The 20,433-nt window shown below is 46.2% G+C and overlaps 1 protein-coding gene across 1 annotated transcript in view; it reads right to left on the reverse strand.

The window, feature by feature from the left end:
* The window catches only part of ALPK2 (alpha kinase 2), an 86,180-nt gene extending 84,581 nt beyond the window's left edge, over positions 1–1,599 (reverse strand). The window contains exon 1 of the mRNA XM_068563491.1: positions 214–1,599. Within this exon, the coding sequence (XP_068419592.1) occupies positions 214–1,584 (1,371 nt within the window). The 5' untranslated portion in view covers positions 1,585–1,599. The remainder of the gene's footprint in view (positions 1–213) is intronic.
* Between the last annotated feature and the right edge of the window lie 18,834 nt (positions 1,600–20,433).

Below are 20,433 nucleotides of genomic sequence, written 5' to 3' on the forward strand. Positions count from 1 at the left end.
GATGGCTTAGGGTTTATCTGGGCCTTTTTTCAAAACCAGATTTCCTTCCCAGCAGCAGCCCCTGTCATTCACAAGTACCCTGATGGTACTGGAAGAACTATTTTGATGTACATTGTGGAACAGCAGTTGTGAATGTGAAGGGAAGGGGGACACACACACGTGCACACGCACAAATACATTTTAGCTTATAATTTTTTAAAAGAGGAGTCTTACCTGAGGATGATCACCCCAGTCTGGAACACTGCTTGTTTCAAGTACGTTTTTAACCCACACCCCCTCTCCCTGCAAGTCCAAGTTCCCTTCTTTGGAGAGTGAGCCTGGTGGAGTCTGCAGGATTTTTGCTCCTTGCTCTGCTTGGGTTGGAATAGCACAGCCTCCTGCACGGAACTGGGAATTCAAATCAGTCGCTCCTGCTTTGGCATGGGAACTCTCTCTTTTGTCACTTGGGGTTAGTGGGTGCTTAACAGGTCCTCTGGGATACAGGCGATTCAGGGAGGCTTCTGTTGCCCTTTCTTCCAGGTTGGGGTTCAGCTTCTTGGCTTTTCCCTTAATCCCTGGTCGCCTCACCCTGGCAGGTTTCTCTGAGCCCCTCCGGCTCAATAAGTCTTTCCCCCCTACTCTTTTCTCAGCCACAGTCTCCAAACACTGGCTCACCCCTGATTTTCCTAACTCACCAGGTAAGTGCTGCCCCTCTCTCTCTGTTACTGCTTTATCCATGTTTAGCAGATTGTCACTGGCAAATTCCTTTCCTGCCTGGTGGCCGTCTCTGGTTTCCCCTTGAATTCCTGGATAACCAACTTCAGCAGCCCCAGGAGCAGTGGGTGGCTTATATCTCCCCTGGTCTGTCACCGCAGACGTTCCATCCTGGTGAGGTCCCACAGGCAGGGTCATCCCTGTTTGCGGGGATGCGGCACTGTGCATGGAGGTTAGGCTGCCCCTTACCTCCACTTCTTGGGATGGTGAGTGATAACCACAGAGGCCAGCAGTGGCATCCATAGGCCCGGTGTCATCCGACACCAGAGGCTCACAACCCATTTCACTGAGGAAATGCTCACACCCACCCAGGCAACACTCACTGAATTCCATCTCTTCGTCATCGCTTTCTAATAAAAAAACACGCTCAGTCCCCTGCAGGTCCCTTTGCCAAATTGCATTAGAGTGATCTGTCATAACGTCGGAACATTCCAGATACTCCAGGTCATTGTCTGAAAACTCCTCGGTGCAGGTTAGGGTTATCTCTGAGCAAAGTTCATAATCGCTGTCAAAGTCTATGCTGGAAGCCAGGCGGCTGACTGGCTTGTTGCTCGTGGCCCTGTCACCTGGGGAAGAGGCTGCCTCCATCAGAGGTAGGCTAAAGCTGATGTATTTCTGTACTTTGGGATTTTGATGACTAGAGTTTAAGACTTCTTCATTAGGGCCATTAGTGTCTAAGGCACCATCCATTAACCTCGATAGTTTGGAATGCACTGTCCTGTGGCCACAGACATCTTGTTTATCGGGAATATTACTTGAATTAGAACAAAGCAACCCCTCTGCAATGTCCTCTGTGTTATCGGGATCACAAGCCTCTTCAGTTTGCCTCATGTCTTTAACATCCAAGGGATTTTCAGAACGGGATGTACCAAGGTCATTATCAGCCAATAGCTGGAGTGAGCATGCACCACTGAATTTGGAGGAGGGGGAGTCAGCTGATGCGGGAGGACCCGAGGCAATACTTTCTTCTCCCTTATAGGATGCTCTTTCTCATCAATTCGATGTGTGCTTTCCTGCTCATATGTCTCATGTTTGCAAACTGTGTTCCTGTCGTCTTTCAGGTTAAGAGAGAGCTGTTGATTCTCTGACGGACACTCCACTTCCGTGGATTGAAGATCCACTTCAAGGGATCTTCACTGCAGAGCAGCAGATCATCCCAAAACAGTTTTTAGCAGAGATTTGATAAATAGCAGCGTCATTTTGGGTACCACTAGGATGAAGAGAAGATACAGGTAAGTTTGCATGCCTACATTTCTTGCCTCATGGCACACACAGAAAATGACCATGGTTTTCCTGCACACTCAAGGAGATCTGTGGTCCCCCTAGGAAGGGGTTTGTGGTCAGAGGCAACTGGCTGAGATGCTCAGCATTTTCCCTTAACACTCTTCACGAACTTACCCCAAATCGAAAATGCTATGAATTACTCAGACGCATGGAGAAACGTTTTATATTCTAGTTTCTTCTTCTCTCCTTTTATTTTAAGTCATTCTATGTTATGGGAGTTTGAAAAAGCATTACTTTCTGGAGTAAGGTATTATACACAAATAACTAAAGTACTCTAACTCCTGCAGTGGAATAGTATAAGCAGTAACTCTTTTTAAGACCATGCTAAGAAGGCATGGTTCTTGCCAGGAAGCTGTAGAGATGATACCATACTAGGACTATGTGTATGAAGCATAGTGCCATTTCCTCTTTAATTTAACATGATTATAAAGCCTAATCACAGCCATGAATCCCTCTGGCTGGAAACCAATGTCCACATGCCATCCTGACCAAGACCCGCCAGGTGTTTGGCTTTGGCCCAGCAGGGAAGAAACCGAATCCTGGATCACACCAAGCCTGCTCTCCCTCCCTGCTCCACGAGGGACGGTGCTCTGTGGCTCCTCCCCTTCTTGACTGGAGCCACATGGAGCCTGGAGCCTGACCTGCTTTGTTGACCTTTACCATTAAGACCCTTACCCAGGCTCTGCAGTCCCAATAAAAACTTGTTATACTTGCTTTATATTTGCACTCTTATTTATCTCATTTGACCTCATTGTAATTGTAACACTGCTGATCTCACTCTACGTATTATCCAGCTCAGAAGCCAACCATTTTCAGAAGGCAGGAGCTGAGGGTCTGGCTCAGACTTAGACATGATGCTCAGATCTTTACTGACTGGTGCAGGTAAAAGGTGCACAAATATCTAACCCAGGAGGGTCAGTGTTAGACGCTTACAGCTATGGGACACAGCCTTCCTTATCCTCTCTCTTCCTTCCTGGAGGGACCTCTTTGTCTCCTGAGCGCATGTGCTCATAAGCCCTCAGTCGTTGGGTGCCTCCTCACATAGGCCTCATTTTCAGAAATCATAGACTGATTCCAACTTTATTAATATCTTGTTTCTTTTGGTAACTTGGTTCCCAAGTAGAAGACATTCAGGGGTGGCCGAGGTTGGCCAAGCCTGACCCAAAGCTAATCTCTGGATTTGCCCTGACCAACAGCCTGGGGAGACTAAAATTTAGGGCAACTTTCCAGGGGAAACAGTACCTGCTCCTGTCTATTTCACAAAGTTATTTTGAGGTTCTAATGAAAAAAAAAAATCAATGTGAAGGGACTTTGTAAAGCAGAAACTTTATGCCACACGTACTCTATAAGAATGTAAAAGTGCTAAAATGATAATTACGTGATGTGAGAGAGGTATTAGCTAACGCTACTATGGCAGTCATATTGCAATATAAACGTATCAGATCAATATATTGTACACCTTCAACTTACACAGTGTTGTAGGTCAAATATAACTTAATTAAAAAAAAAAAAAAAGGATGAGGCAGTGCTAAGACCAGGTTATCGCTGGTTCTCAAGAAGCACGCAGAAGAATTATCAGGGAACTCCATTCAAAATTCTTGAATCAGAATCTGAGTCAAGGGCCTAAGAATTTACTTCTCAAGTTCCCAGATGCATTCTGCTACAAATTGTCCTTGGTCCACCCTTGGAGACACCCTCATCCTCATCACCATTAATTAGGCTTGGGTCTCTTCAATTAAAGCTGAGGGAGGCATGAAGAGAAAATGACTTTTGCATGAGTTTCACATTGCCCACGTCATTCCCTTCATGCCTCTTTTTGATTAGTTCTTGGAGATTTGGCCTCAGTGGAGAGCTTACAAGGGGTATAAAGCAGCACCATGGGCTACTAGAAAATCCCAAGTAATTGTGATTTCCTGATTTATCCAGGCCATGATCCCTCTGCTGGACAAACCGGTTATCCTGAAGGTACTATAACTTGCGTGGGAAGAAGGAAAAGGAAGCGAGGAAAATAAGACCAAGAGGCACAAAGGACCAGGTAAGAAAGCAATAAAGGAGGGAATAGAGATGATTCTCCAGAATCAAGGAGGGAAAACAAAACAAATTTGGGAAAACTATGGAGAAAATAAATGAATTAAATATATTTAACTTCTGAATGACTATATTAACAGATCGGGAAATGTTGTGATTTAGTAATGTGGGACTTTATGGAACATGTGTTTTAGCTGATATAAGATTTACAAGTCATCCTGAGTACATTAAAGAGGAAAAGGAACTGGGTTAAGTATAACTAACTTCTCACTGGCTAATGAGTGCCTTTGAGAGAGTTATGGTTTGTGGTTGGCATGCCCTAATGATTATCTCTAAGCATCCTAACAAGGAGGTGGAGAAAATCGGGCAAGGAACCCAGCCTTTGCTGAATACCTCCTCTATTATACAGTGTGCTAGCTGCTCCCTGTCTGCAAAACTGAGGCTCAAAGGAGCCATTTCCCCGAAGTGACAAAGTAGGTAAGTGGTGGAGCTCGGATAGGAAACCAGAGCCCCTGACTCTGATGCTTGGCTCTGTGAATCCTGTTAGAAAATGGACATTCAGAGAAGGGAAATGATAGGGTGTGGAGAGAGATCATATTTGCAAATAAAATCTTTCTATTCTAAGTTTTCATCTTGATGGGTCAACTGACAACACGAGTATGAACCAATATGATGGTAAGAGCTGAAGAAGAGTCAGGGAGATGGGGGAGACATCATGTCCAGCCCTAAAATGACTAAAAATCTACCGGGGGGAGATACTGTAAATTTCTCAGAGGATTTTGTAGGTGAGTTCTGTGCCAAGCTGTATGGTGCGGTCCAGAAGGACAAAGGGAGTTCAAAAAAGGGACTTCAGTGGTAGCTGCTGAAATGGTATGAACATGGCGTTGGGGTTTAGAATCTTTGCAAGATGCTGGCGGAGTGTGCCCCACAGTGATTTGACAGGAATGCAAAACCATCCTGGAAGAATTTCCCTGAACAATTAATTGCGTTCTCTCCTTGCATACCTTTCCTTTTGCCTGAAGGAGACAGCAGCCTTCTTCCACTTTGCTGTGAAAATCTTGCCTGAATACTCTAGGTTCTTTCTGAGTTAAACATTTCCATATTAGAGAAAAAGGAACGCATGTGACCTTAAGTAGATGGAGCTTCTTCTGAGCTTGAACCACCTGGAATCGGCCTAAACCAGAGGTTCTCAAACATTTTGGCAGCAGGACCCCTTCAAACCCTCAAGAATAATTGAACACTCAAAGAATGTTTGTTTATGGGGGTTATATCCATCAATGTTGACCATATCAAAATTAAAACTGAGAAAAATCAAAAACATTTGTTTATCCCTTCAAAAATAACAAAAATTAACTCATCACATGTTTGCATAAATAACGTATTTTTATGAAAAATACCTATATTATTCCAAAACAAAGTAAAATTGGAAGAGTGGTACTGCTTTACATTTTTTCATGTGGCTTAATAGAAAACAGCTGGATTTTTGTACCTGCTTCTGTTTTCAATGTGATACACCACATTGTTTGGGTTGAAGTATATGAAGAAAATCTGTCCTCACACAGGCATGTAGTTGGAAAAGGAAGCAGTACTTTAATGGTCTTTTCATATGATTGCAGATAACCTCTTTGATACTACACAAAGATTAGTTGCCATGTGGACTCTGAAACCACACCAGTGAATTTTTCATACTTGTTACATAGAATCCATTGGTCTGCGTTGTATTTTACATACATCTCTAACCCATGTATGATTTTGTAACATCATGTATTAGTCATTTGGAAAAAGTTGGTTCATAAGATCTCCAAATATTAATATGGTTCAATATACAATATTTTTAAGAATCCCATTCCTTAATATTACTACTGATTATATAAGAACAACTTCCAACTATTGGGAAACTATCAAGCTTATAACGAAGGATACAAGTTTTCCAAATTTCTAAATTAAGAAAATAATATAAATATTCACTTATCGTAATGATGTAAGTCAATTCTGTGCTAAATGGCATGGTAGAGGTGGAAAATGGAGGGCATCAGCAAAAACTGTGAAATAAGGACGCCTGGAAGTTTCCTCCTTTATAAAAGCAACAAGAACACTGGCAAAATTTGTCTGAATCAACTTTTTCAGAACTCTGAACCTCAGCCAAAGGCCATGTAGGTGGCATTTATTCAACAAAAATTGGCTGAATCTCCGTAAGAACACTGAGTTTTCTGCAGTCTAACTTGCCCTAGTCCTCTCCCCCCATCCCTAGTTCCTTGGTAGTCTCGAGAACCAAGAGCCCACAGTCACAGTGAAAATCAGCAGCCTGGCAGCCACTGAAGGAAGCAGAACAGGGTTGGAGCAACTCCAAAGCCCCATTCCCAGGGAATCATCATTATTTGACCTGTCTGGTGCTTTCCTGGAACACCTCATAAGACTGTCTTTCTGTGACCTGATTCAGAGCTCACCCAGCATGAACAATATTTTCCCTGAGGGCACTTGTCCAAAAAATTCAGAGGCGATAATTTAACATCATGGCTGCCTGCAGCAGTGGATAACAATCATCGCAAACAATGGGCTAACCGAAACGTTGACCTGGGAAGGAGGAGGCTGGTTTCCATCCATGCTGGGGTGGAGGTGGGGTGGCAGGAGGCGGGGAGGGGCGCTAATTCTAGCAGTTCCTTGGGATCGCACCAACTTAGGATGGTTTTGTGCCTTGTGAGCAAGTGTTATAAATGTGAGTGAGAACTACGAGCCCAGGGCAAGTATCCACAGGACTAATAACGCTATAAAATAAGAATATGAAGACAAGGGGCTGGGGAACAGAATGTAACAAGTGCAATTAAAGACACGGAATCATTTTTTTCTTTAGCTACCAGTGCAAAAGACCTATCCAAATGGATACACTTTTATTTTATTTTATTTTTAACATCTTTATTGGAGTATAATTGCTTTACAATGGTGTGTTCGTTTCTGCTTTATAACAAAGTGACTCAGTTATACATATACATATGTCCCCATATCTCTTCCCTCTTGCGTCTCCCTCCCACCCTCTCTATCCCACCCCTCTAGGTGGTCACAAAGCACTGAGCTGATCTCCCTGTGCTATGCGGCTGCTTCCCACTAGCTATCTATTTACGTTTGGTAGTATATATATCTCCATGCCACTCTCACTTTGTCCCAGCTTACCATTCCCCCGCCCCGTGTCCTCAAGTCCATTCTCTAGTAGGTCTGTGTCTTTATTCCCGTCTTGCTGGATACACTTTTAAATCCCTACACTTAGTCACCATTATCATCACCATCACCAGCATCATCCCCTAAGGGTGTTGTGTTTTCAAATGCATTATTTCATTATTTCATTATTTATTCATAATTCCACTGGCACAAATAAAATAAGTTACTACTCCCATGTGGACTGAAAAGCAGATTAGCCCAGCTCCTCTCGCTGTTCCTTTCCCCTCTTGTCTCCTGGAGGTCATTTGCCTACTCCCAAAAAAACTCTCCCAGCAATGTTAAAATTGCTGACACTCAAACTGTGCAATCTGGCCAGGCGCCCTGAAGACAGAGTTCATAGGAGTGGAAGCTGAAACTACCGGCTAGAGGTGAGATTTGGAATCCTCTCTGAATTTCAGATATTATTCTATTTTATCACGTATTCCACATTCCAGTGGAAGAAAACAAGATCTGGGAACAAGCAGTCTGCAGTGTCTCCCCGCCCCCTCCCTGAGCCATGCCTGGCCGTGCAGCATGAAGGGGAGAGGCTGGGCTCAATAAATACTTACATGATGACATCCTCATCCCCTCCGCAGTCACAGCACCAGGTGAGGGTCATAATATTTTCTGACACTAATTGTCTGTATTTTATGACTTGCCTAACTGCTGCTATCCATTTTATAAATTGACTTATTCAGAATAACTAAAGGAATAAGCAAGCCTCTTATATGCCCCAAAGCTATATTTATTATAGAGATGGAAGAATTCTAATACTAGAAACACACAGAATTTCTTGAAATTTTCCATAAGCAGCTGGACATATTTCAAACCTGATGAGGAGATTCCTTGTACATGTACCAATTTATTTAGTTATTTATCTGACAGATGTACTGAGCCGCACATCTGGAGAGCTGAAGGGGTCCTTTGGGCCGTGCTGCTCCAGGGACTGCCTACCTCCCACCCACTCTGCCCACCATCCCCTCTTTTGCTCTGTATCACGGAGCTGGCTCCTGGAGGCTCAATCTCCCCAGCTCCCAGGACCACCAGCTTTCTGCTGCATTTGACCAAAAGAAGGCAGGAGATGGGAGGGTGGGAAGACATGAGAAGCCAGCTTCAGGTGGCATTTCTAGCAGGCATTTCTACCCTCCTGTAGCTCCAGGTCCTACAGGACAGGCCCATCCGGAACTGGTAGCCCTGCCCCCTCCCTTTGTCTCTGCAGATAGGAGATGGCGGCTTCCTGCTGATGCTAATCTCTGGGGGACCTCACTGCCCAATATCAGCAAAAATCCTTAAAACTATTAGCCAGCCGAATCCACAATATTTAGAAAATGTATACATTCTAAACAAGTGAGGTTATCTGAGAAATACAAGGCTGGATCACTCAAAAATCAATGAATATGGGGACTTCCAGACATGGCAGAGGAAGAAGTTAGTAAATCCCCTTTTCCAATAACAACTATGAAACTGGACAAAACTGTCAAAAACCATATTAGGTTCAAGAAATTGATCAAAAGGAAAACAAATGCAAAACAAATTTGCAGCTAGGGATTTTAGCTGCAAATTCCCCTAATAAAAATGAACAGTATTATAAGATCTCTGTCTTCACTATACTACATCACTACTAGCACACACACACACACACACACACACACACACACACACACACACACACACACAGATTATGACCATAAGAACAGACAAATAGCTAGAACAGACTAGCAACCAGAAATAGTGTGAAGGATATGGGAATATATCCGCCTGTTTGGCTCAATCACCTGTGTAACCCTGCATTTAATGCTTGATTTTTGTCTTTCTGGTTAGACCCTGACTGATACAGAGATGATTTATTTTACAGATTTTGGAACTGAGGTCCAAAGAAGACGTGACTCTCTTAAGTTACACAACTGAAAAAAGGAAGAAATATCTCCCACGTGTAAGGCACTGAGTTAGCTGCTGTATAGAAGATAAAGTTGTTAAATTCCTAGGCCCACCTCAGGAGCTCCCCATCCAGTAAGGGAAACGAGGTGTTTATATAAGCAGCTCCAGTACAGGACAGTACATGCTAACCATTAAAAATCAGACCAATTATAGAAATTTGGGGGTAGGGGGGTGGCACATGATAATGGTGTCCTGGGAACTTGAAAGCTAAAGCAGGTCTAGGAAATACATAGTAGGATTCTGGCAGGAAAGATGGTACATGCCTGAGGTTGGGAAGGGGGCTGATCACTCCGGGCAAAAGGAATGGCCAAAGGTGAGAGGAGGTGGGAAAGCTCTGGGCCCTCACGGAAATCAACAAACCATGCTTCATTTGGAAGCCGGTGGAGTGCTGAGCTGAAAGTTAGGGCAACTGCATGATTTACTGTTGAAGCAGGACTCTTTATAGAGAGTGAGGAGGGATGCAATTAATATTTACACCAAACCACAGGCAGAAAGTGGGGTGGACCCAGGCCAGTGAGGAGGAAGAGTCGCCCACCAGGAGGTGGGCAGGGCCCAGAGGGTGAACGATTTTCCATCCCAGACAAGGGTTTGGACCTCAGGCTCCAATTCACTGGGAAGCAGATCAGAGCAGTCATTTAGGGAAGAGCGGAAATCATTCTGTGAGATGCTCACCACATTGCACAGGGTACCAGGGGGAGGAAGGAGGGTTCCCGCTCTCCTGAGGCCTCTGGCTAAGCAGGGACACCCCCGCCTCCCACATGTCCTGTTGGACCTACGACCACATATGCCCGGCACACTGCATGGGACTTGAAAAGGGAGAGTAAAAATGGGTGGAATAAGACTTGTTTCCTTCCCTGGGGGAGCTACCAATTTTGCTGAGAGATAAGACTTTCAGGTATTAAACAGGGAGCAGCATGTGATTTGCAAACTCCAGTGTCATCATATTCCAAAAGGCACAGTTGAGGCAGTGAGCGCTTCTGGTGGATAGGAGGGGAGAGGTCAGGGTGGCCTGGATCTCAGGGAACGGAGCCAGGAGCAGGTAACCCGAGTCCAGCGGGGAGGATTAGACTTTGGCTGGATGGGGAGGAGGGGAGGGCATTCCCGGCAGATGTATCGGAGCTGGAACAAGCAGGTCGTGTGTAAGGGACAGAGAAGAAATGAGCTGTGTGGGGAGAGGGCCCTGAAGGACAGGCGCTGTGGGTTGGAAGCACAGAATTCTGCTCAGGAGCGAACTGACAGGGAAATTCTACTTCTCCTCTTCACTCAGGTGCAGTTCAGTTCTGAGCAGATCGGGGAAGCAGGTTACAAAGTCAGTACAGCGTATAATGGGTAAGGGACGGACTTAGCGGCAAGCCTGCCTGGGTGCACACGCTGCCCGTCTACCATGCGATACTGGACAAGCTACTGAGTGGCTCAGGACGATGACGGGGCCTACACCAGGGGGTGACATGAGGATTATGGGCGTTAATTCCTGTAAAGTGCTTAAAGCAGGGCCTGGCACACACGAAGCTCTAAATCGGAAGTTCTCAGCTCTGGCTGAACCCTAGAATCCCTTGGAGTGCTTTTTTAAAAAATACCAGTGCCAGACGATTTTTAGGGCAGTGAAACAATTCTGTATGATACTACATCGGTGGATAGATGTCACTACGCATTTTCCCAAACCCATAGGTTGTACAATGCCGAGAGTGAGCCCTGATGTAAACCCTGGACTTCGGCTGGTAACGACGTGTCGGTGGAGGCTCACCAGTTGTAACAAACGTCCCAGTCTCATGGGGGACGCAGACGGTGGGAGAGTCTGCGTCGGGGACAGCGGGTAGACATGGAAACTGTGCTTTCGGCTCCATTTTGCTGTGAACCTAACACTACTCGAAAAAATAGTCTATTTAAAAGAGGCGAAAATATACCAGGGCCAGGGCCCCCCCAAAAAATCTCAATTAAGCAGCATCTCAGGGTGAAGGGCTTTGCCGTTGGTGTTTTTTAAGCCTCCCAGGTGACTGTAATGAGAAGTCAGGGCTCAGAAAGTACTGAGCTAAACGAACGTTAGCTCCGGGTACCTAGCAAAGGACGTAGGGGAGCCAGGAAGTGGATGGCAGAGGAGGGATCTCAGCCTGGGCTTGTCCGGGGAGTGGTTTCCTGGCTTCCATTTGGCACAAAAGTGCTGAGCTTCTGACAGCTTTTTGAGCCTCTGGGACCAAATGCAGACCAACCAGACACTCTGAACAAGAAATGAGCCAACTGACTTCAGAATGGAAAACATTTCATGGCCTTACTGCCAACAGGTTTAGTTAACAGACGACCGACCTCTCTTATCAAAAGAAAACTCGAGGGTAGCCGCAAACAATCCCCACGCACCTCACCGATAGGCCACCAAGCCAGCCTAGGGTCCCAGAATGTCTGCAGAAATCTCAAGGGACATTGTGACAATAGAAAGACTCCTAGATTAAACTGCAAATCCATCTGCGAAAGACATGGCCTCTTGAGAGCAGGACAGAGAACAATGTACCCCTGACATAGGCTTGGAGGACCCAGAGCTCTTTCATAAAAGCAAGTTAGCTTAGAATTCCGAAGGACTGATACTGTTAATTTATTTAAACACCCAGCATGCTCCAAAACAAACCTTGATTTTCCCATCCAAACCCACTTCTCGTCTCAAAAAAATCTGCAATTCCATTCTGCCGATTGCTCGGGCCGCACACCCTGGAGTCGGTCCTCTACTCCCCTGAAGCATCCAGTCCAACAGCAGCATATCTGGTGCTGTCAGATGCATCCAGAACCTGCTGGCTTCCTGCCACCTTCTCCAGGACCACCGTGGACCAAGCCCCTTCACCTCTTGTCTGAATTACCGAGTCGCTGTCTGCAGGTCTCCCCGCACTGTGCCCTGTGTACTCTGTAGACAGAACATTCACACCACAGCAGCCCGCCAGCATCCTTCTAAAACGAAGCCGGAAAAGACCATTTCTCTGTTTAGAAACCCTCCTGTGTGTCTGCATCTCATTCAAAGTAAGAGCCAACGTGCATAGATCATGGCCTCCAAGACCCAACCAACCGTCTTGTCTCTGGCATTCTTCTCCCATGACTGTCCCCTCCCTCAACCCTCTCCAGCCACAGGGACCTTGCATGCTCCCACCTCCGGGCTTCCTTCTGCCCTTGCTATTCCCTCTGATGAGAACACTCTTCCCCAGGAAATAATCACGCCCCTCTTCCGCTCCTGACCATCACATCTCTACTCCCAGCAGCTCACTGGAGAGCACTTTCCTCCCCTGACACACCTCCCCTCCCTGGCTTTCCTTTACTGGTTTTACTGGTCTGTCTAATGTGTGACTCCCCCTCTCATCCCTACTCCATGAGATTGGGGACTTCACTGTGCTGCTACTACTGTGGGTTTAAAGCCACTGCAGCAAGAGTCAACCAGCTTCCTTTCTTTTTATTTTTATTTTTGGCCTCGCCGTGTGGCATGTGGGATCTTAGTTCCCCGACCAGGGATCGAACCCATGCCCCCTGAAGTGGAAGCGTGGGGTCCTAACCACTGGACCGCCAGGGAATTCCCTCAACCAGCTTCCTTGAAAAAAAAAATGTAGAGATGAAATTTGATCGGAGATGTGAACAGACAGGGGAAACTGTGATTATATGCCTGTCTACTGTTCCTTCAGTTGATTTCAAACCTTCAGAAATAGAAGTTGGAGTAGTGACAGCCAAAAATCCTAAATTCAGGATTCTTACAGAAGCAGAGATTGACATCACCTTGTTACACTAGCAGAGAGAGACTAAACGTTGCAGTCAGTTTACCAAATGATGCCGCTTGCCTGTGTGTTTGGTCAGGACAGAACAACATTATGGAGGCCCTTGGATTGAAAAAGAACGCCTCTCACTCCTCCTGCCTCCGAAGTGGTTAGGACTTTGTATAAATAAAAACAATGCTTTTGGAAAATTAAAACGAAAACAAACAAACAAAAAGCCCCCAGGGTCTTGAACAGTCCCCGGTATATTGTAGGCCCTCCATGAATTCTTGTTTTTCAAGGAAGTCCTCACAATCACTCCTTTTTGAGTTAAACTCCAGCACGTGTGTTAGCAGATTTTGTTTTGGAGGATGGCCCTGGTAGAATGAGATGCGTGAGTGACAGGACGAGACCCCGGGGCCCTGCGGGGACATGATTCTTGGGTAATCCTAGCTTTGCTCCTAACCAGTTGTTAGGAACTTGGATGGGTCCCCTGATCACTCGGGTCTTGGGTGATATATAAAGTAAAGGAATTGGACTCGATCAATGGTACTTAACCAATTAAATCAGCATTTCTTGGGAGTAGCACCTGAGTATCAATATTTTTCAAGAGTTCCCCAGGAGTAATGTATAGCCAGGAGCGGCGTAATCCATAGAGCAGGGCCTCTCATGCGTTAATGTGCACACAGATCGCCTGGGATCTCGTTAAAATGCCGAATCTGATTTGCCAGTCGGGGTGAGGGCTGGAACTCTGGCATTCTAACGAGCTTCCAGGGGAGATCAACTCTGAGCGACAAGGTCTTGGAGTCGCTTCCAGCTCCATGACTCTGCCGTTATCTATGAAAAATGAACGTCCCTTTATTAAATTCTCAGAAAAATATCATCTGCCACTTGACTGGTGGTTATGAGTTCCCAGTAAATGCCCAGCAGCTGCCCCCCCCCACCCCCCATGGAACTCAGTGGCTGTTCAAGTTGGTTTTGATTTTTTGAAAAACTAATTGCTCGACCCAGGCAGGGGGGAACGTGCAAAACCAGACCCAAGAACTTCTCTCTCAAAAGCAGCCTTGGAGACTGTGGTCGGGGAAGAAACGCATCACAATTTAATTGCTTCTCTTTGTCTGCTGCTCTGTCGTAGGTGCCTTGGTGCCAGCTGTGTCCCTCTCAGTCATCTTCACCGGGCCACCTCATTGCGCCTCCGCCTCGCTCCCATCTCCTGGGGCCCGCTGGGTGAGCAGGCCCGGCGCTGGCAGCAGACAGGAGAGCAGGGCGCTGGCACGGGGCCGGGAGGTGCAGGCCCATGCTGGGGGAAGGCTAGGCAGGGCTGGCAAGGAGGAAGCATTCCCAGCCCGCTGGGGCAGCGGCCCAGGGAGTGGGGAATGACATGGCCAGAAAGGGGGCAGCCACAGAGTGACCAGAAACTCAGGCTCCCTGCAGCTTAACGGGTGACAAGGAGCCACCGACATGGTGGCCTTGTCCTACAGCTCCTGCAGGAGGCCTTTTCACATTATTCCCTACCTTCACAACCCCTTCAGCAGCACAGCCGCTACAGTGCCAGCAGGCTGACCACCAAGAAGCCACCATAATTCAGATCCTTCCCCCGGGGTTCAGATGGCTGTCCAGAGAATGGCTCTATGGGGGAGGAGAAATTAAACTGACAAACACAGATGAACAGGAGCAACGCATACAAAGTCCATTGAATTTGTACATGTACGTGGAGCCTTCGCAAGAGAATGAAGACCCAAAGAAGTGACCAGAGTAGGAAGCTTTTATACCTTTTAGACACAGAAGCAATAAATTTGTGAAGAATTGACAAGACGAAGGGTTTGGGCTGTGGGTAGTAAATGGTGAAGAGGTAACAGGAGAGAAGGGGGAGTTTAACAAGGTTTGTTTGTACAGAGTTCTTGGTCCCAGTTTCCCCATCTCAAGGCCTTCCCTCCTCCTGGTACAGGGGACACGCCTTTCACAGGGGAGTTTTAGGACCTGCTTCAGGGAAGAAAGGCGAGGGGGGAAGGTCAGAGTGATCTTCCTGCTTCTTCCATTTAAAAAAATTCCCTCAGCTTAAGATCTTCCATGTGCCAAGGTACCATATTTGGGGGTAGCGTGTCCTGAACCCCATCAGCTCTTTCCTCTCCCCTCAGATCAGGACTCAGTAAAGAATATAACAAAAGCACTACATGCATTGCATAATTCAACCCGTAACTCTTTATCGAATTCCTGTTGAGAGGGCACTGGCCACTGGAGGTCCAGCAGGGAACAGATCAGACAAGCTTCTGCTCCCACGGAACCTACCTTCCACTTGGGGGAAACTCACGACAAAGAAAAATACAAATAAATATATACCATGCCAGGAAATAACCCAAGTGTCCATCAACGGAATAACAATTCTGCTAGATCCAAACCATGAAACTCAGAAACACTGCTCAGCCATAAAAGAAATGAACCACTGACACACCAAATGACACAGATTATTCTCGAAATAATTATGTGGAGTGAAAGAAGCCAGCTACAAAAGAGTACATGCTCCACGATCTCATATATACAAAAACTCTAGAAAAGACAAACTAGTCTCCAGTGACCAAAAGCAGATCAGTTGTTGTGTGAGGATGGGTGGACAGAGAGGGCAGGAAAGTGGGGTTGCAAAGGGGCATCGAGAGAGCTTTTGAGGGGATAGATATGTCCACTCTCTTGATGGTGGTGATGGTTCCACGTGTGTGTGCACGTGTCAAAGCTCACCAAATTGAACACTTCAAATGCGTAGAGTCCACTGTATATCCGTCATACCTACGCAAAGCTGTTAAATGTGTGTGTGTATACACATACATACATACATTACGTCACATGCTACATGAAAAGTAAAGCAAGATAAGGAAGGCAGGATATGCTGGGGGCAGGCAGTGAGTGCTATTTTGTTTGTTTTTTAATTTATTTATTTTATTTATTTCTTTTTGGCTGTGTTGGGTCTTCGTCGCTGCACGCGGGCTTTCTCTAGTTGCAGCAAGCGGGGGCTACTCTTCGTTGCAGTGCACGGGCTTCTCACTGCGGTGGCTTCTCTTCTTGCGGAGCATGGGCTCTAGGCACACGGGCTTCAGTACTTGTGGTGCATGGGCTCAGTAGTTGTGGCTCATGGGCTCTAGAGCGCAGGCTTAATAGTTGTGGCGCTCGGGCTTAGTTGCTCCGCAGCATGTGGGATCTTCCCGGACCAGGGCTCAAACCCGTGTCGCCTGCATTGACAGGCAGATTCTTAACCACTGTGCCACCAGGGAAGCCCGTGAGTGCTATTTTTTCTGACCAGATGGCTGGTCAGAGAAGGTCTCAGTGATCAGGTGATTTTGAGCAGAAACCTGAAGGCAGTAAGAGAACTGGCCATGGGATTATCTGGGGAGGGAACATTCCAGGTAGAAGGAAGAGCAAGGGCAAAGGCCCTGTGGGCCTGAGTAACACTGGAGCTCAGTAACGGCTCAGAATTGAGTTAATACTTCAAGATCTGGACCGAATCATTGCCCCAAGCTTCACATACAGTCTTGCATCCATCCTGCCTACCTGGGTAGAGTCCATGTCTTTGGACGGAGCCTGGCTTCTTGACACCTATATAAGCAGCGGTCACACTATACCAGCTCTGGAATCTGCACTAAGATTCTCATTCAAGAATTCCAAGATCTGCTTGACCTCATCTTCTCTGAAATGGGCAGGCAGCCTGATTCCACTTTCAAACTCTTATGACTGATAGTGACTAACTGTGTCAAACAAATCACAAAAGACCTCAAGGTAAAAAGAGTGAACATTTACCTGGCATTTGCTAAGTGACAGGCACTGTTCTAAAAACCTTATGTGTATTATCTCAGGTCATCTTCCCCCAGCCTTGCAAGGTAGATACCGTTATTATTCCCACTTTACAGATACAGAAACTGAGGCAGATAGAAGATAAGCTACATGCCCAATTAAGAGGCTGACACTTGAACCTGGGTGGTATGACTCTGGAGCCAGCCCTTGTAAGTATCCACACATGGCCTCGCAGAGTGCTGCAAATCTCTGATTCTTTTTTTTTTTTTTTTATAAGTTTATTTATTTTATATATTTATTTTTGGCTGTGCTGGGTCTTCGTAGCTGCGCGGTCTTTCTCTAGTTGCGGCATGCGGGGCCTACTCTTCGTTGCGGAGCGCGGGCTTCTTATTGCAGTGGCTTCTCTTGTTGCAGAGCATATGCTCTAGGACACGAGCTTCAGTAGTTGTGGCACGTGGGCTCAGTAGTTGTGGCTCATGGGCTCCAGAGTGCAGGCTCAGTAGTTGTGGCGCACAGGCTTAGTTGCTCCGCGGCATGTGGGATCTTCCTGGACCAGGGCTCGAACCCTTGTACCCTGCATTGGCAAACGGATTCTTAACCACTGCGCCACCAGGGAAGCCCAAATCTCTGATTCTTAACCAGTGGTCCCCCATATACCCCCACTGGCCTGGTCCAAGCCTGTCCCTGCACGTGGCTGGGACACCTTCCATATCTGGGGCAATCCTGTAGACTGAACTGTGTCCCCCTAAAATGTATATGTTGAAGCCCTAACACCCAATATGATGGTATTTGGAAACGGGGCCTTTGGGAGGTGATTAGGTGGGGCTCTCAGGACAGGATTAGTGCCTTTATGAGAAGAGACACCAGAGAGCTTGTCCTCTCTCCCCGCCCGACCCCCGCTTTCTCTCTCTCACTATCTTTTCAATCCTCAGAAATGTCAGCCCATGATTCTGTGATTACAAAGTGAGACAACCCAAGTTGGCCCAAGCACTTCCCTCATGTTATTGGTCCTCTCTAAGTTCTCAGAAGGTGTCGATGGAATGGCCTTTCCAGAGCCATTCAGCGTGTGTCCAATTTCCAGTGACCAGTGCATCTTTCTCTGGCTGTCCCACCATCTGGGGAGGGGCTCTGGGAATGACCTGTCACCTGCCCCCAGACTAGCATAGATCTGCCCTGAGAGTCAGCACCATGGTGGGAGCAACTGCCTAAGTCTGGTCCCCAGGAAAGGATGAGCGAGCACACAGGAAACGCTGAGTGTCCCATGGTGTGGTCCCCATCACCATCCACTCCACTGAGACACTTACCTACCAAAGTTAAAACCGGAATGTGACGACGGGCAGCAGATTATCAGCACGGACCTATCATCCTGGGGACCAAATGGGTGTTTCTCGTCAGACCCTTGGGACTCACTCAAGAACTGTTCCAGGCAGTGGTCTGGGGAATGGCCACAAAGCATATCGGCTGAATTCATTCAGGAAGAATGCCGCAGGAGCCCGTCCCAGCTCCGTGCTGGGAACACAGAGGCCCTCCTGGTGCCAGAAAGCTCTACCGCTCCTCCTTAAGACTTGTGACACCTACTTAAGCTCACGGGAACACGAAGTTCACAAAATGCTTTCAGACCTTGGATGAAATGCCTTTTCCCTCTTAGCCAAGACATAGCAAGATTCAGTCATCTTTATTTCTACCCAGTGAGTCCTTGATCAAACGTGTTAATTATATTTTATCCTCCAAGAGGCAAATAGCAGAGAGGAAAAACACTGCCAAACTAAGCTACCTTTCTTTTTTATTTTAAGTTAATTTTTATTAGAGTATAGTTGCTTTACAATGTTGTGTTAGTTTCTGCTGTACAGCAAAGTGAATCAGCTATACGTATACATATATCCCCTCTTTTTTAGATTTCCTTCCCATTTAGGTCGCCACAGAGCACTGAGTAGGGTTCCCTGTGCTATACAGTAGGTTCTCATTAGTTATCTATTTTATACATAGTATCAATAGTGTATATATGTCAATCCCAGTCTCCCAATTCATCCCACCCTCTTTCCCCCTTGGTATCCATACGTTTGTTCTCTACTTCTGTGTCTCTATTTCTGCATTGTGAATAAGTTCATCTGTACCATTTTTCTAGATTCCACATATAAGCGATATTATACGATATTTGTTTTTCTCTTTCTGACTTACCATGTCTCTGCAAATGGCACTATTTCATTCCTTTTTATTAAGCTACATTTCTTACCTCTAAATTGTCTTGTTTTTAATCAGTTCCAAAATTATAGTTCAGTGTGGGGAACTGAAATGTTCAAATTGCACAAAGTAACTATTACTTGTAGAGTATTCTAAATTCTTTGCATGTGTTGATTTCATCCCTGTGCCAACCCTATAGAGGAGGTACTATCTTTATCTCCATTTTGCAAGTGAGGAAGTGGAGGCCCAGAGAGGTTAAGTAACTTGCCCAAGATGATACAGCTTGTAAGAGGTAGATCTGGGATTTAAATCCAGACAACCTGGCTTCAAATCCTTGCTTTCAATGGTGGATATAATTGCCTGTCCTTTGTAAGTGAAGTTGATGGTAACACTTCTACCTTTAGCAGGATGTGTGCCTTGAGGTGTTTCTTCCAGGAATGGAGATATTCTTAACGGATTCACCACTGCTCATTTGCCCAGCCTCATTGATAACCAGCAACTCATGTTTTTTAGGTGTTTGGGAAAGAATCTGTGTTTCCCTGGGTAGAGAAGGAGGCTGAGGGTCCCTCCAGGGGCCAAAGTCTTTGGCTCAGACAACAAGCACTTATGAACAAGCTTCTGCCAGCTACAAACCAGAGTGGCTTCAGGAATATAACAGGGTCCCAAGACTCCTGGCGTCTGTCTGTCCGTCCAGATGTGAGGAATAACTGAGAAGGCCGAGCCTTCACTAAAGTCACAGATTCCACCTTCTAAAAACCATCCAAACGGGGTTTGGAGTATAAACATGTATGACAGAAACATCTTCAACCCTGTGTCTGGGTTACCGCTCTCCTGTTAAATATCCATTTCCTTCTTGTCTTTCAAAATTCTCCATTGATTCTAACATTTTCAAAACGATTCCTATAAAATTATTCTGGCTCTAAACACACCTGGTGTTATATGCTAGGACAGAGTAATTTTTTCAGAGTAATTCTGGGAACACAAGACTTTCAGGAAGTGATAATTAGTAACAACTAATATTCGTTGCACTGACCTGCACCCTTCGCCGATCATTTTGCGTGAATCATCTCAATACATCATCACAAACACTCATTTTACGGATGAAGAAACTGAAGCTCAGCGAAGTTAACTGACTTGCTCAATGCCACACAGCTCACAAGCAGCAAAGCTTATTTTAAACTCTTAAGGGTACAGTAGATTACAAAATGTGGCCACTAATTCCTCATCCAGTTATGTACACCCTGTTGCAATGTGACGTTCCTACTCCACTCTTTAAGAGTGGCGTCTCTCTTCCTGCCTCTTGAATCTGGTCTGGCCCTGTGACTTGCTTTGGCCCAGAGGATGTGGTGGGGATGGTGCTGTGAAGGAGCTCAAGAGGGCTTGCAGCTTTCTCCTGGATTGCTCCCGTGAGACCAACACATAGGAAGCCAGTTCCAGCCAACTGGAGGGTAAGGGTCTACGTGGAGGAGAACTGAGGTGGCCCAGCCAACAGCCAGCATCAACTGCCAGACCTGCTGGTGAAGCCATCTTGGACCTCCCAGCCCAGCCAACCCCCCGACTG

Source organism: Eschrichtius robustus, chromosome 14, assembly GCF_028021215.1.
Source record: "Eschrichtius robustus isolate mEscRob2 chromosome 14, mEscRob2.pri, whole genome shotgun sequence".
Lineage (NCBI taxonomy): Eukaryota > Metazoa > Chordata > Mammalia > Artiodactyla > Eschrichtiidae > Eschrichtius > Eschrichtius robustus.